Raw genomic sequence first — 15,378 nt, 5'->3', positions numbered from 1 at the left:
ATTTTCTCAGATGCATCCCACTGCATTTCAGGGGACTCCTTGGTCTTCAGCCTCATTCATTTCCTGAGTACTTTTTCTCTAGTGATTGCTTTATTTCTTCTCCTTTTACCCCACTTGATTATTTGGTAATATTGGACAATAATTTGTAGATCATTTGGTTCAATCCCTTACTCTTCCTGAGAAATACTTCTGCAGATAAATTAACGAGACTTTACATCAGGAACTGGGGCTGTGGTCAACAAGCTAATGCTTGTGTACATAGAACCTTACCCCATTGCTCTTTGTCTTTTCTAATTCACTACGTTCTCTTAGCCTCAGCATCAATTCCCGCTCACGGTACAAACAATCCTTTTGGTTCTTCATTCCTACTTGATGTTTTCTTTTCCATTATAAAGTTATTCGTGATCAAGTATAAGTTCTGTGTCTGACAATCTTATTCTCCACAACCACCTGATGAAGGAGCGGTGCTCCGAAAGCTAGTGCTTCCAATTAAACCTGTTGGACTGCAACGTGGTGTGTGATTTTTAACTAGGTACCTGTGGTCGTGCATTTCTATATTGAAGTTTCCTTTATCGTTTATTGTTTCGTTTCCCCAGCTGGTATGCCATTATTCATTTTGTGGAAATTTCAGCGGCATTTTGTTTTTGTTTGTGGAGGATCAAACGGCGAACGCCTCATCTTCGGCGGAGTTGTGCTGTTTTTTTCGCGATGATCGTTAACAGCGAGGCACAGGTTATGGTCTCTGAAGCAAAAAGGTGGCAAGAATGAACGGTCTGCGTGTTACAGTTCTAATAAAGACATTTAATCACCGACAAATTGTGTTTTGGGCCCAGGGCTCGCTCCCGCCCGGCTGACGTCACAGCCGAGGGGGTGTCATGGCGACGGGCGGCGCCATTATCGTCAGCAGCTCGCTTCAGGTGGGGCGATGGTCCCTGTCAGCACCCAACATGTCATCCACCTTCGGCTGCTGCTATCTCCAGGGCAGTTGAGTTCCCACAGCACAGCTAATGTAACGGGGCGAAGGGTGGGTTTTAAACTCTGGGGTCACAGGAGGTGCCAGGCTCCACACGTGCTCCCCTGGCTGGGCCGAGGCGCACCCAGGGACGATGATAGGTGCTGAGGCCTCACTTCACTTACAGCACTGGGGTACCCATGGGACGGTACAATCACCCACCAGTAATAAACACGACTGCGACATTAAACAGTCTTGCGAGTCTGCTTATCAACCGTCTACTCTGATGAAGAGTCATCCAGATTCGAAACGTTAGGTTGCTGTCTCTCCACGGATGCTATTTGAACCACTGTGATCTGCAGCATTTGTTATCTTCAGTACTGATTCCAACATCTGCAGTGATTTGTTCAAACATCGACTGGGGATGTAGGATTGAAAATCTTTCTGCATGGATGATTTGGAAATGCCGGTGTTGGACTGAGATGTACAGAGTTAAAATATCACAAAACACCATGTTATAGTCGAACAGGTTTAATTAGAAGCACTAGCTTTTTGAGCGCTGCTCCTTCATCGGGTTGTTATGGAGAATAAAATTGTAAGACACAGAATTTATAGCAAAAAATTTGCGAGAAATTCTGTGTCTAACAACCTTATACTCCACAACCACCTGATGAAGGAGCAGCGCTCCGAAAGCTAGTGCTTCCAATTAAACCTGTTGGACTATATCGTGGTGGTGTGTGATTTTTAACTTTCTGTATGGAAACCTCTGTAAAAATTTTAAAGGATGTTTTGTTTTGTTGGCTAAGTGTTTACAGCATGTTATTTCAGCAATGCATTTTGTTTTGATGGTTACCATCTAAAAGTCTGAGGACCTTGTGCAACCTATCTGTCTTAATGTACTACCATGTTTGCATTGTTCAGTCTGTCACATCAGTTACTGTGCTACTCTGAATTTAAAGAAAGAAACCCGTTAAGAATTAGACCACTTCATTAAACCTGATTTGTTTTAGATTTATTTATAAATAAAATAAAGCAACAGGCCCTGATAATGTAAGTGTAAGGCATTTGATAAGGTTCCCATGGTAGGCTCATTCAGAAGGTCAGGAGGAATGGAATACAGGGGAACTTAGCTATCTGGATACAGAATTGGCTGGCCAACAGAAGACAACGAGTGGTAGTAGAAGGAAAATATTCTGCCTGAAAGTCAGTAGTGAATGGTGTTCCCAAGGATCTGTCCTTGCGTCTCTCCTGTTTGAAATTTTTACTAATGACTTGGATGAGGGGATTGAAGGATGGGTCAGCAAGTTTGCAGACAACACAAAGGTTGGAGGTGTCGTTGACAGTATAGAGGGCTGTTGTAGACTGCAGTGGGACATTGACAGGATGCAGAGATGGGCTGAGAGGTGGCTGATGGAGTTCAACCTGGATAAATGCGAGGTGATGCATTTTGGAAGATCGAATTTGAAAGCTGAGTACAGGATTAAGGATAAGATTCTTGGCAATGTGGAGGAATAGAGGGATCTTGGTGTGCAGGTACATAGATCCCTTAAAATGGCCACCCAAGTGGACAGGGTTGTTAAGAAAGCATATGGTGTTTTGGCTTTCATTAACAGGGGGATTGAGTTTAAGAGTTGTGAAATCTTGTTGCAGCTCTATAAAACTTTGGTTAGACTGCACTTGGAATACTGCGTCCAGTTCTGGTCGCCCTATTATAGGAAAGATGTGGATGCTTTGGAGAGGGTTCAGAGGAGGTTTACCAGGATGCTACCTGGACTGGAGGGCTTAGGAAGAGAGGTTGACTGAGCTCATACCTTTTCATTGGAGAAAAGGGGGGGAGGGGACCTAATTGAGGTATACAAGATAATGAACGGCATAGATAGAGTCGATAGCCAGAGACTATTTCCCAGGGTAGAAATGGCTAACACGAGGGGTCATAGTTTTAAGCTGATTGGAGGAAAGTATAGAGGGGATGTCAGAGATGGGTTCTTTACACAGAGAGTTGTGAGAGTATGGAATCGTTGCCAGCAGCAGTTGTGGAAGCAAGGTCATTGGGGACATTTAAGAGACTGCTGGACATGCATATGGTCACAGAAATTTGAGGGTACATACATGAGGATCAATGGTCGGCACAACATCGTGGGCTGAAGAGCCTGTTCTGTGCTGTACTATTCTATATTCTATGTAAGTTTTAGTACTGAAAATTTGTACTCTAGAACTAAACACGCTCCTAGCCAAGCTGTTCAATTACAAAATTACAAGTACAAATCTGCCCAGGTCAGTTTCTCCTGTCAGCAGAAACCAGGTTAAATCAAATTCATTGAATTACCACCTGGTCATCGGCCTGCTATAATTCAAGAACAAAGTGACATAAGGTGTCAACAGTGACACTTTCAGCATTAAGTTTAGGTCTGTCAAGACCGCAACTCCATATTATACTTGTGTAGCTCAAATAACACTTAAATTGGATGTAATCCAAAACAAGTAATCCATTCAATTGACACTGTTCACCAATTAAAACATTCAATCCCTTAGTAGCACTTTACAGTGGCAGCAGTGTGTAAGACCTACAAGATGGACTGCTGCAAATTATAAAGGCTTCTTCAATCACATGTCAAACACTTGTGACCTCGACTGCCTCAAGGGTCAAGGAAACAAGGACAGCAGATGCACGGGAATCCTGCCACTTGCAAAGTCTTCCTCCGTATCACACATTGTACCTGACAGGTCTTATGTCTGAAATCCAGTATCCTCCAGACCAAGCTTAAGGTGGATTTCAGATTTTCTTTGATTTTGGATTACCTGCCATTAGACTGAAGGAATGGACTCATGTTTTCTTCTATCTTAAAGGGTTCATATAAGTATCTTGCAGCATTTGATTTAGGCACATCAGGTATTTTTGGCAGTCTTAATCACAGACTTTTATTTTGGTTCTTTGCATTAGCTAACCATATTTTTGTACAAATGCTTCAAATTACTTTGCATTAGTATGAGAGTGAACCTAAAAAGTGTTCATATTTACATTTGGAATAACCACATTTGATTGTTTCAAGAATCCTGATGGAAGGTGTATGACTGAAACATACTGCTCCTCAGATACTGCCTGACCTGCTGTGCTTTCCAGCATTACCTTTTTGACTCTGACTCTCCAGCATCTATAGTCCTAGCTTTCTCTTTGTTCCAAGATCCATTGGGTGAAGTATTTGATTTTCACTCATATTGATAAATGCAGTAATTTGCTTTTTGTTTTTTTTTCTAGCATCATGAAGTGATTTCTTCATTGTCTAATCAGCAGCAACGAATTAGGTTCTCTGATGCTGTGATACCTGGATCAATCATTTTCCCACTCTCTGGTACAAAAACAACTGGTAGTTTATTGTATATCTATGGAAATATATTAGTAATTTCTATTAGAAAATGCAGAATGCACATTTCCATGTTGCTACACGAGCCCATGGTATTGAAGGTAGACAGTATTCCATTACACGGTTGACTTGTGCTTTGTAGCTGGTAGCTAGGCTTCATGGAGTCAATAGGTGAATTACGTGCCAGAGAAGTCTCAGTGTCTGATCTGCTTTTGTTGTGATGATAATGTGGGATGCAAAGAAAAGCCATTTAAATATTTTCTAATCAACCTTTCAGAGATTGATTATACACCTCTGGAGCAGGTGGGACTTGAACCTGGGCTCCTTGGCTCAGAGGTAGGGACAGTATGACTGCACTGAAAAGTCTTGTTTTTAACATATCTTTTATAGTCAACTTTTTCAGAGATACTATGACACATCTTTGGAGAAGCTGGGACTTGAACCCAGGTGTCCTTGCTCAGAGATTGGGAAACTACCACTGCAGCACAAGAACCCTAAAGAGAAGGATTCTTTGTTATACCCAGAAGTACTATCACACACAACTGAGCAATGTTCCCATCACCGAAATCACTGTTTTTTTGGTTTTCTCCCCTTCTTAAACTGCTAACCACCACCAGACGAAAAACACCCATGTAGCCAATTAGATATTTACATGAAAAACCCGTGAGCAAGCCATATGGTAAAATTAAATGGATAGGAACCAGGTGAATGCAATTGGAGGAGGATGGTGTTGTCAAGTGTATCAAAGGTTGCAAAGAGGTAATGAAGGAGGAGGAGGAATAAAGTTTGTTTAAGTCACAAAACATAACATTTGTAATTTTGTTACAAACGGTTTTGATACGTAGCAGGGAAAGAGCTGAATGAAGGGGAATTTGAAATTCTAGAATGTCAGAGAGGTGACAACATGTTCAAGGACTAGGACATGTTCATTAGGAATGGTGAAGAGCCCTGGAACTTTTCTCCAAAAAGAAATCCAGCAGAATGAAGGATGAATTGGTGGGGGCAATTGTACATAAAATGATTTCACTTGTTAGCTATTCACAAAAATCAAGATTGCAAACATAGGATAGCCACTAATAATTCCAGTAAAAAAGTTAGGCAAATCTCTATGGCCAAAGAGTGACAGAATATGAAATTTGCTACAAAGGGTCGACTCAAATAGCATGAATGCATTTAAGGAAAAGCTAGACTAGCATGTAGGAGAAAAAGGAATAGAAGGATCTGCTGATACTGTTTAATGAAATAGCGTATGGGGGACTGCAGTGGAACAGAAATACCAGCAAAGTTCAGCTGGGCCAAGTGGCCTGTTTCTGTTCTGTACTTCTTTTGCAAATTACTTCAAATCTGTGCCACCTTGTTCTCAAACTGGTGGGAATGGATTTCATAATCAAATGCCTCACGATTTTGAAAACTTTATCAAATCTCTGAGCCTTCCCCTCTCTGAAGAAAACAGTCCTAGCTTCTCCTATCCATCTACCTAATGATGTTTTTCATTCTGGAAGCATTCTTGTAAACCTCTTCTGCACTCACTCTAATGCACTCAAATCTTTCCTAAGTATGGTACCTAGAACTGTATATAATTATCCAGCCAGTTTAACTAGTGTCTTATACAAATTCAGCACAACTCCCTTGCTCTTGTACGCTATTCCCCTATTAAAAAGCTTAGGATACTGTACACTTTCATTGCTTACTCCTGCCACCTTTTAATTAGCTTAATTAAAATACATAACACACATAAAATATATAAATACATAATTACTTATGCATATCTATATCTATGCCTCACTGCTCCTGCACACCCTTTAGTGTAGTGCACTTCATTTATATGGTCTTTCCATGTTCTTTCTGAAAAATGTATCACCTCATCCTTCTCATGTACAGAACTTCATCTGCTATTCTACCAACTTGTAAATGTCCCTTTCAGTTCTACACAATTCTCCTTATAGGTGAAAATGCTTCAAAGTTGTCTACAGATTTTTAAATTGCCCCCTGTACACAAGTTTTTGACTATTAATATATATCAGAAAAAGCAAGGGTACCAATACGAATCCCTGGGGAACTCTCTATTCCAAACCTTCCTCCAGCCCAATAAACATCCATTAATCATTACTATCTGTTTCCTATCACAGCCAATTTTGTATTCATGCTGCTGCTGTTCTTTGTAATCCATGTTCTCTAATTTTCTTCACAAGTCTGTTGTGTGGCACTGTAAAGTAAATCATTTTACACCATCTTTCCAATCACACATTTGTCTGGGACATCGAAGTTTATATAAGGAAGAAGCAAGTAAACAGAGTTAAGACCACAATCAGATCAGCATGATTTTGCTCAAGGAGCCAAATGGTCTACTGCTATCAAGATTTTCAGGATTTTAACTTAATGATGCACGGTATATAACAAAATAAATATTTAGCATCTACATTTATGTTACTCAACTGATATTCCTTCTGTTTAGTGGAGAAAAATGAAAGTCAGGAAAATAATTCATAATTATCATGCTAAACGATGATTTAGTTGGTTCTTGCAAATTAATTTGTTATTCTCTTTTTGCAATTTTTGGCACCTTGGAGTTTTCTATTATTAATCAAACATAATTTTCTTAGGTATTGCTTATATTATAATGGAGATCGAAGATTTCTGTGATAATTCTCGAGAGATAAAGCTGATGGAGCAAATTGAACAATTTGTCCATATTCATCGCAACAGTTTTCTGCTTTTGGCTGCTGCCCTTTATGGTGCGAAAGAATGGGAAATATTATTTAAAGTTCAACAAAGGTATTTAATGGTAAATTGTCTGCCCACATTTAAAATCTGTACCAATTACATCGGAATATAAAACTGTTATTCAAAATCTCAAAGTTCTCTTAAGAAATATTAGGCAAGAACTTTTAAAAGTTCTTAGGAATCATGAGATCATGCTGCAGCTGTACAAAACTCTGGTGTGGCCATGTTTGGAGTATTGCATACAGTTCTGGTCACCGCATTATAGGAAGGATGTAGAAGCTTTGGAAAGAGTTCAGAGTAGATTTACTAGGATGTTGTCTGGTATGGAGGGAAGGTTTTACAATGAAAGGCTGAGGGACTTGAGGCTGTTTTCATTAGAGAGAAGAAAGTTGAGAGGCAACTTAATTGAGACATAGAAGATAATCAGAGGGTTAGATAGGTTGGACAGTGAGAGCCTTTATCCTTGGATGGCAATGGCTAGCATGAGGGGTCATAGCTTTAAATTGTGGGGATGATAGATATAGGACAGATGTCAGAGGTAGTTTCTTTACTCAGATGCTAGGGGCGTGGAACACACTGCCTGCAACAGAAATAGACTCGCCAACTTTTAAGGGCATTTAAATGGTCATTGGGTAGGCATATGTATAAGAGTGGAATAATGTAGGTTAGATGGGGTTCAGATTGGTTCCACAGGTTCGCGCAACATTAAGGGCCAAAGAGCCTCTACTGCGTTGTAATATTCTATGTTCTAAAATCTGACTGGAGGCAGATGTTTGCAGGTAAAGGGACGCCTGGAAAATGGGATAAATGGCCTTCAAAAATGAGATAACGAGTCCAGAGACAGTGTATTCCTGTTAGGGTGAAAGGAAAGGCTGGTAGGTGTAGTGGACACTGGATGACTAGAAAAATTGAGGTTTTGGTTAAGAAAAAGAAGGATGCATAAGGAATAAATATGCGCTGCGGCGAAATAGTTCTGCGCCTAGATGGGTCTGCGGCAAAATGGGCTGTGCCAAACAGGCCGCGCCGAATGGTCCCATTCCGGTGATCTCAGGTTTTCTACCAGTGCCACGAGATAGTGAGATGAGGAACAGTCAGCGAATGCAGCTTAACACGTGGCTGCGAAGCTGATGCAGGGGGTGGGGGGTGCTTCAGATACCTTCTGTGGAAGGTCGGACTTTTACATGAAGGACGGGTTGCACCTGAACTGGAGGGATGCAAATGTCCTGGGTGGGAGATTTGCTCATGTGATTCGGGAGGGTTTAAACTAGTTTGGCGGGGGTGGGAATCAGATCCACATATCTGAGAGGGGTAGCAGTTGTAGATAGGGCAGTGACAGGATGTAGTGAATCTATCAGGAAGCTTTCTCACGCGATGAAACAAAGGGATCGGTTTAAGTGTGTCTGCTTGAACACAAGGAGCGTCAGAAATAAGAATGACGAACTTAGAGCATAGATCAGTACTTGGGGCTACGATGTTGTGGCCATAATGGAGATGTGGGCTTCACAGGGGCAGGAATGGTTGCTTGATGTTCCAGGGTTAAGAACGTTTAAAAAAAACAGGGAGGGTGGAAAAAGAGGAGGGGGGGGGGTGAAGCATTGCTAATCAGAGAGTGCATCACAGCTACAGAAACGAAGGTTGTTGAGGAAGGTTTGTCTACTGAGTAAGTATGGGTTGAAGTTAGGAACAGCAAGGGAACAGTCACCTCACGGGGGGTTTTCTACAGATCCCCTAATAGCAGAATAGAGATTGAAGAACTCATAGGTGGGCAGATTCTGGAAAAATGCAGATGTAGCAGGGTTGTTGTTATGAATGATTTCAACTTTCCCAATATTGACTGGAATCTCCTCAGTGCAGATGCTTTGAATGGAGCAGTTTTTGTCAGGTGTATTCAGGAGGGTTTCCTTACTCATTATATAGGCAGACCGACGAGGGGAGAGGCTATTTTGGATTTGGTGCTCAGCAATGAGCCAGGACTGGTGTCAGATCTTGTGGTGGGAGAAGACTTTGGTGACAGCAAACTTTGGTGACAGCGACCATAACTGCCTCACATTTACCATAGTTGGAGAGGGAAAGGAGCAGTTACCGAGGAAAGATATTTAATTGGGTAAAAGGAAATTATGATGCTATCAGACAGGAGTAGGGAATTACAGACTTGGAGTAATTGTGCCACAGACAGGGCACAGCTGACATGTGGAGACTAGTTAAGGAGCAGTTGTTGCGAGTGATGCACAAATTTGTTCCTCTGAGACAGGTAAGAAGGGGTAAGATTAAGGAACCTTGGATGACGAGAATAGAGGAGCTTCTCATCAAAAGGAAGACGGCAGCTTACGTAAGGTGGAGGAAGCATGGATCTAGCACTGCTTTGGAGGATTACAGGCTTGCTAGAAAGGAGCTCAGAAATGGACTGAGAAGAGCGAGGAGGTGGCACGACAAAGGCTTGGCAAGAAGGATTAGGGAGAACCAAAGATATTTTACTCATATGTGATGAATAAGAGAATGATCAGGGAGAAGGTAGAGCCAATCAGGGATAGCAGAGGGAACTTGTGCGTGGAGTCTGAGCAGAAAGGGGAAGCCCTAAATGAGTTTTTTTGCTTCGGTTTTCACTAAGGAAAGGGACCTTGTTGTGAATGAGAACTTTGGATACAGGCTTGACCAGATCAAGATTGATTAAGCTGAAGTGTTGGAAATTTTGGAAAACATTAAGATTGATAAGTCCCCAGGGCCAGACCAGATTTATCCTAGGCTGCTCCGGGAGACGAGAAAGGAGGTTGCTAAGCCGCTCGCAAAGACCTTTGCCTCCTCACTCTCCATGGGAGTCGTACCGGATGATTGGAAAGAGGCGAATGTTGTTCCCCTTTTCAAGAAGTGTAATAGGGAAATCTCTGGCAATTACAGACGAGTCAGTCTTACGTCTGTGGTCAGTAAAGTTTTGGAAAGAATTCTGAGGTGTAGGTTTTATGACTATTTGGCAAAGCAAAGTGTGATTAAAGGCAGTCAAGCATGGCTTTGTGAGGGGCAGGTCATGCCTCACAAATCCTATTGAGTTCTTTGAGGACGTGACAAGACAGGTCGACAAAGGTCGAGCAGTGGATATGGTGTATATGGACTTCAGCAAGGCATTTGATAAGGTTCCCCATGGTAGGCAGCATGGTGGCACAGTGGTTAGCACTGCTGCCTCACAGCGCAAGAGACCCGGGTTCAATTCCCCCCTCAAGCGACTCTGTGTGGAGTTTGCACATTCTCCCAGTGTCTGCATGGGTTTCCTCCCACAATCCAAAAATGTGCAGCTTAGGTGAATTGGCCATGCTAAATTGCCTGTAGTGTTAGGTGAAGGGGTAAATGTAGGGGAATGGGGCTGGGTGGGTTGCACTTTGGCGGGTCAGTGTGGACTTGTTGGGCCGAAGGGCCTGTTTCCACACAATAAGTAATCTAATAAAGTCAGGAAGTATGGGATACAGGGAGATTTGGCTATCTGGATTCAGAATTGGCTGGCTGACAGAAGGCAGAGACTGGTTGTAGATGGAAAGTATTCTGCCTGGAGGTCAGTGCTGAGTGGGGTCCCACAGGGCTCTGTTCTTTGCCCTCTGCTCTTTGTAGTTTTTATAAATGACTTGGATGAGGAGGTTGAGGGTGGGTTAGTAAATTTGTCGATGACACAAAGGCTGGAGAGGCCGTCAATAGTATCGAGGGCTATTGCAGGCTGCAGCGCGACATAGACAGGATACAGAGCCAGGCTGGAGAAATGGCAGATGGAGTTCAACCTGGATAAATGCGAAGTGATGCATTTTGGAAGGTTGAACTCGAATGCTGAATATAGGATTAAAGACAGGATTCTTGGCAGTGTGGAGGAACAGAGGGATCTTGGTGTGCAAGTAAATAGATCCCTCAAAGTTGCCACCTAAGTGCATAGGGTTGTTAAGAAAGCATATGGTTTTTTGGCTTTCATTAACAGGGGGGATCGAGTTTAAGAGCCACGAGGTTTTGCTACAGCTCAACAAGTCCCTGGTGAGACCACACTTGGAATATTGCATTCAGTTCTGGTCGCCCTACTATAGGAAAGATACAGAGGCTTTGGAAAGGGTGCAAAGAAGGTTTACTAGGATGCTGTCTGGACTGGAGTGCTTGCCTTATAAAGAGATGTTGAATAAGCTTGGACTTTTCTCTCTGGAGAGGAGGAGGAAGAGAGGTGACCTAATCGAGGTGTTCAAAATAATAAGAGGAATAGATAGAGTCAATAGCAGGAAACTTTTCCTCACGGCAGGATTAACTGGTACAAGGGGTCATAGTTTTAAGATATTAGGAGAAAGGTATAGAGGGGACGTCAGAGGTAGGTTCTTTATGCAGAGAGCTGTGAATGCATGGAATGCATTGCCAGCTGTGGTGATGGAAGCAGAGTCATTGGGGACATTTAGGCGACTGCTGGACATGCACATGGATAGCAATGAGTTGAGGGGTGCGTAGGTTAAGTTATTATATTTTACATTAGGATTAACCCTCAGCACAACATTGTGGGCCAAAGGGCCTGTTCTGTGCTATACTTTTTTATGTTCTATGTCCGTCTTCTATGTTGGAGGATTTGAGCTATAGGGAGAGACTGAATAGGCTGAGGCTGTTTTCCCTGGAGCATCAATGACTGAGGGGTGACCTTATAAAGCTTTATAAAATCATGAGGGGCATGGATAAGATAACATATACAAAGTCTTTTCCCGGGGCTATGGGAGTACAGAACTAGAAATAGATTTAGGGTGAGAGGGGAAAGATGTAAAAGGGACCCAAGGGTCAACTTGTTCACGCAGAGGGTGGTGCGTGTATGGAATGAGCTGCCAAAGGAAGTGGTGGAGGCTGGTACAATTACAGCATTTAAAAGGCATCTGGAAGGGTATATTAATAGGAAGAGTTTCTAGGGATATGGGCCAAGTGCCGGCAAATGGGACGAGATTAGGTTAGGATATCTGGTCGGCATCGATGAGTTGAACCAAAGGGTCTGTTTCCGTGCATCTCTATGACTATAAATAAAATATTCTAGCAAAAAAAGGCTTATTTTAAAAATGTTAAAAATTCATAGTGACCATTAATTTCAATCCAAAGTTTTGGACAAAGTGGTATATTGTTCTGAAGCCAATTTATTCTCAGAGAAAACAAATTATACAAAGGGAAGTGAAAATTGTTCTTCCATAGCACACAGGTTATTGCTGGATGATGTGGTTAAGAAAATACATTTTTTAAAAACTGATTAGACCTCCCTTGGAGTGCTGTGAGCAGGTCTGAGCACCACACCTTAGGAAAGATGTATTGACCTTGGAGGGAGTACAACGTAGGTTTACAAGAATAATGCCTAGACTTCAAAGATTAAGTTTGAGGAGAGATTATTCAAATTAGGCCTATTTTCTCGAGAATTTAGAAGTTAAAAGGAAATTATTAGATTTAAATCTTCAAAATATTAACAGAAAACAAAAACAGGATGGATAAAGACAAAATAAATTGGGTTGGGGATTCTAGGATTAGGGAGCATAATCTGAGAATTAGGGCCAGACCTTTCAGGTGAGTTATTAAGAAGAACTTCTACATACAAAGGGTAGCAGATGTTTAAAACTATCCTGCACAAAGGCAGTGGATGCAGGATCAGTTGTTAATTTTAAATCTGAGACAGCTACTATTTGTTAAGCAAAGGTATTAATGGATATGGTGCAAAGGCAGGCATATGGAGTTAGGCCACAGATCACCCACAATCACATTAAATTGTGGAACTGGCTCGAGGGGCGGAATGGCCTATTCCTGTTCCAATGTTAATCTTGCAAATCTCCACGTGCCACACTGTGCACCCGTAACCCCACCTCATGCCAAAAGAGGTCCCTCCTCACCAACCCAGAGTACTTGACGGATACAGTGTATAGTGAAATCAGCACAACAGGCAAGTACTGTACCTGGATTACCATTTTGGCAGATTTTTGTTTGTTGCTCAATGTTGAGGGGAGACCTGATAGTGGGTAGAGATTACTTATAAAGAGTAGTCATTACTATGTGGGCAAATAACATAATCAATTTGCAATCGAAGTTTCTACAAATTGTCAAAGACTGCCCAGATATCGGTTTTTGGTGGCAATAGTTAGAGAAGGAAGGTTGACGAGGGTGATGCTCTGCTCTTCCAATGGTATCATGAGATATTTTACATTTGCCTGAGGGAGGAAGACAGGGCCTCTGTTTAACATTTCAGTCAGAGATGCACTTCCAACAATGTGTTGATTTCACGTTATGATGCTGAACTGTCAGCCTAGATACAGACTTGGTGTTACCAACTGAGCAAGACTGTTACAGCACTGTGATGATGTTGCTCCTTTAACAAGGTTACGTTGTCTTTTTTTTTCCAAGAGGTCGTAAATAACACAGACTCTGAAAAGTCTAAGTTGAAGGGTTTAGGGCTTTTTTGATTATAGCTAACAAATACTGCCTCAGTCAAAAGGCATTTAAGTTTTTAAAAAACACTTGTATAATGAAAGGGGAGTGGCCAATTCTCCCAGCTCAGCTTTACTCTGGTTTGGTTTGGTTTTAGCACAGTAGACTTGAATAAAAGCTGCTGGACCCCAAACAAGCAACACCAAGCTGACCCTCCTCTCTCTCTCTCTGGCTTCTCTACTGTAAGACCCTGGGTTGGATTTTACCTTTTGTGCTAAGGGGTATGGGGATTGTTGCAAAGACTGGGAACAGGATCATTAGGTTGGGATAATCTGTTGGGTTCAGATAAGTTAAGGTATTCTGTTCTCTTTTGTTTGTGTTTCATTCAGTAATTTTGTATATAAATTCTGTTTTATTTAAAACTAAGTGGTTTGACCAGCTGCATCTAACTTGGAATATCCACTGTACACCTGCCTAAAACAACGAGCAAAGTTAGGGTCTGGGCTACTATCTTGAAATGTTTTGAGAGAGTCTGGCCTGGTCCATAACAACTGTACTGACAGAAAAATCTGTATCATTGAGTTTTTCAGTCACTGGATTCATTACAGCTATAATTGAGCATATGGTCTTCAAAATATGCATGAGCTAATAAGAACAACATTAATGAGAAATTAAAACCAGTATTAAAAAATTGTGTTGCTGTATGTAATCTAACTTTGTATTCTCTTTGTTTCACTTGGTTAACCCAAACCAAAAAACTTTTTTTTTTTTGCAGGTTTTTAGGTAGTAATCTAAAAATCATACCTGCACACAATTCTGGTGATATGGTCAAGAGTATGCTTACTATAGCCAAGGTAGGTATATATCTTAACATTTAAGATTTCATAAAATATTTTAGTGTTGTATCTGATACAAGGCAATTACCATCATTCATTTATTTGGGATCAATATAATCAATAGGACAATTATTTGGTAACAGTAAGAATGGAATTTTAATTTCCATAAATATCTAAGTATTTACTGATGAGAATACCCCTTCAAATGATGGTAATATCATAATACATAAATGGTCAGTAATTCAAATATTTATTCCTTATGAAGGTTACATGTAAACCACACGTGGACAGTGTTCGTGACCGCATCGCCATGATCAGAGCTCAGCTCATAGAACATAGTCCAGTGTGGGAGATGCTTCACAAACAACAGCTGAATGATGCAAAGTGATCAATTCTGAATAAGATGTTGTTGTTACAGCATGGTACTTTGTGCTCTGTAAAACTATTTAGAACTATTTTCAGTGAAATAACTTTTCAGTTTATAAATGTGTTTGTTATTAATGATTTATTTGAAAGTTGGCAATAAAATTTTCTGGACATAGCGGTTTCAAAAATCTCAAATTTAGTAATTTAGGATACTCTCCAACCAGTTGAAACACTATAATTTAAACAAGTGATATAACAGGCTGAATCTGTTTTTAGTAAATGCAAGGTGAGAGCCCACAAGAGAGCAGGCTATTCTGGACCTAGTGCTTTGCAATGAACCAGACTCTATAAAAGATCTTAAAGTAAGGGAACCCTTAGGAAGTAGCGACCATAATATGGTAGAGTTCAGTCTGGAGTTTGAAAGGGAGAAGGCAAAATCGGATGTAATGGTGTTACAGTTGAATAAAGGTAATTATGAGGGCATGAGAGAGGAACTGACTAAAATAGACTGGAAGCAGAGGCTAACCGGGAAGACAGTAGAGCAAAAATGGCAGGAGTTTGTAGGTATAATTGAGGACACTGTACAGAGGTTCATTCCCAAGAAAAGAAAGATTAACCGGGGAGGGATTAGACAACCTTGGCTGACAAAGGAAGTCAGGAAATGTATTAAAGAAAAAGAGAGATCCTATAAAGTGGCTAAGAACAGTGGGAAATCAGAAGATCGGGAAGGATACAAAAGCAAACA

General features: G+C 41.2%; 1 protein-coding gene across 1 annotated transcript; it reads left to right on the top strand.

Annotated features, from left to right (window-relative positions):
* Positions 1 to 664: 664 nt before the first annotated feature.
* On the top strand, positions 665 to 14,655 carry LOC140479363 (protein SPO16 homolog). The gene is made up of 5 exons (XM_072573274.1): positions 665 to 917; positions 4,209 to 4,302; positions 6,918 to 7,089; positions 14,207 to 14,285; positions 14,533 to 14,655. Exons 1-5 carry the CDS (start codon positions 876 to 878, stop codon positions 14,653 to 14,655), a joined length of 510 nt encoding a protein of 169 aa, XP_072429375.1. The 5' UTR covers positions 665 to 875.
* The last annotated feature ends 723 nt before the right edge of the window (positions 14,656 to 15,378 follow it).

Source organism: Chiloscyllium punctatum, chromosome 7 (assembly GCF_047496795.1).
Source record: "Chiloscyllium punctatum isolate Juve2018m chromosome 7, sChiPun1.3, whole genome shotgun sequence".
NCBI lineage: Eukaryota > Metazoa > Chordata > Chondrichthyes > Orectolobiformes > Hemiscylliidae > Chiloscyllium > Chiloscyllium punctatum.
Note: the sequence above shows the minus strand (reverse complement) of the source record. Positions and strands in the feature narration are given on the sequence as shown.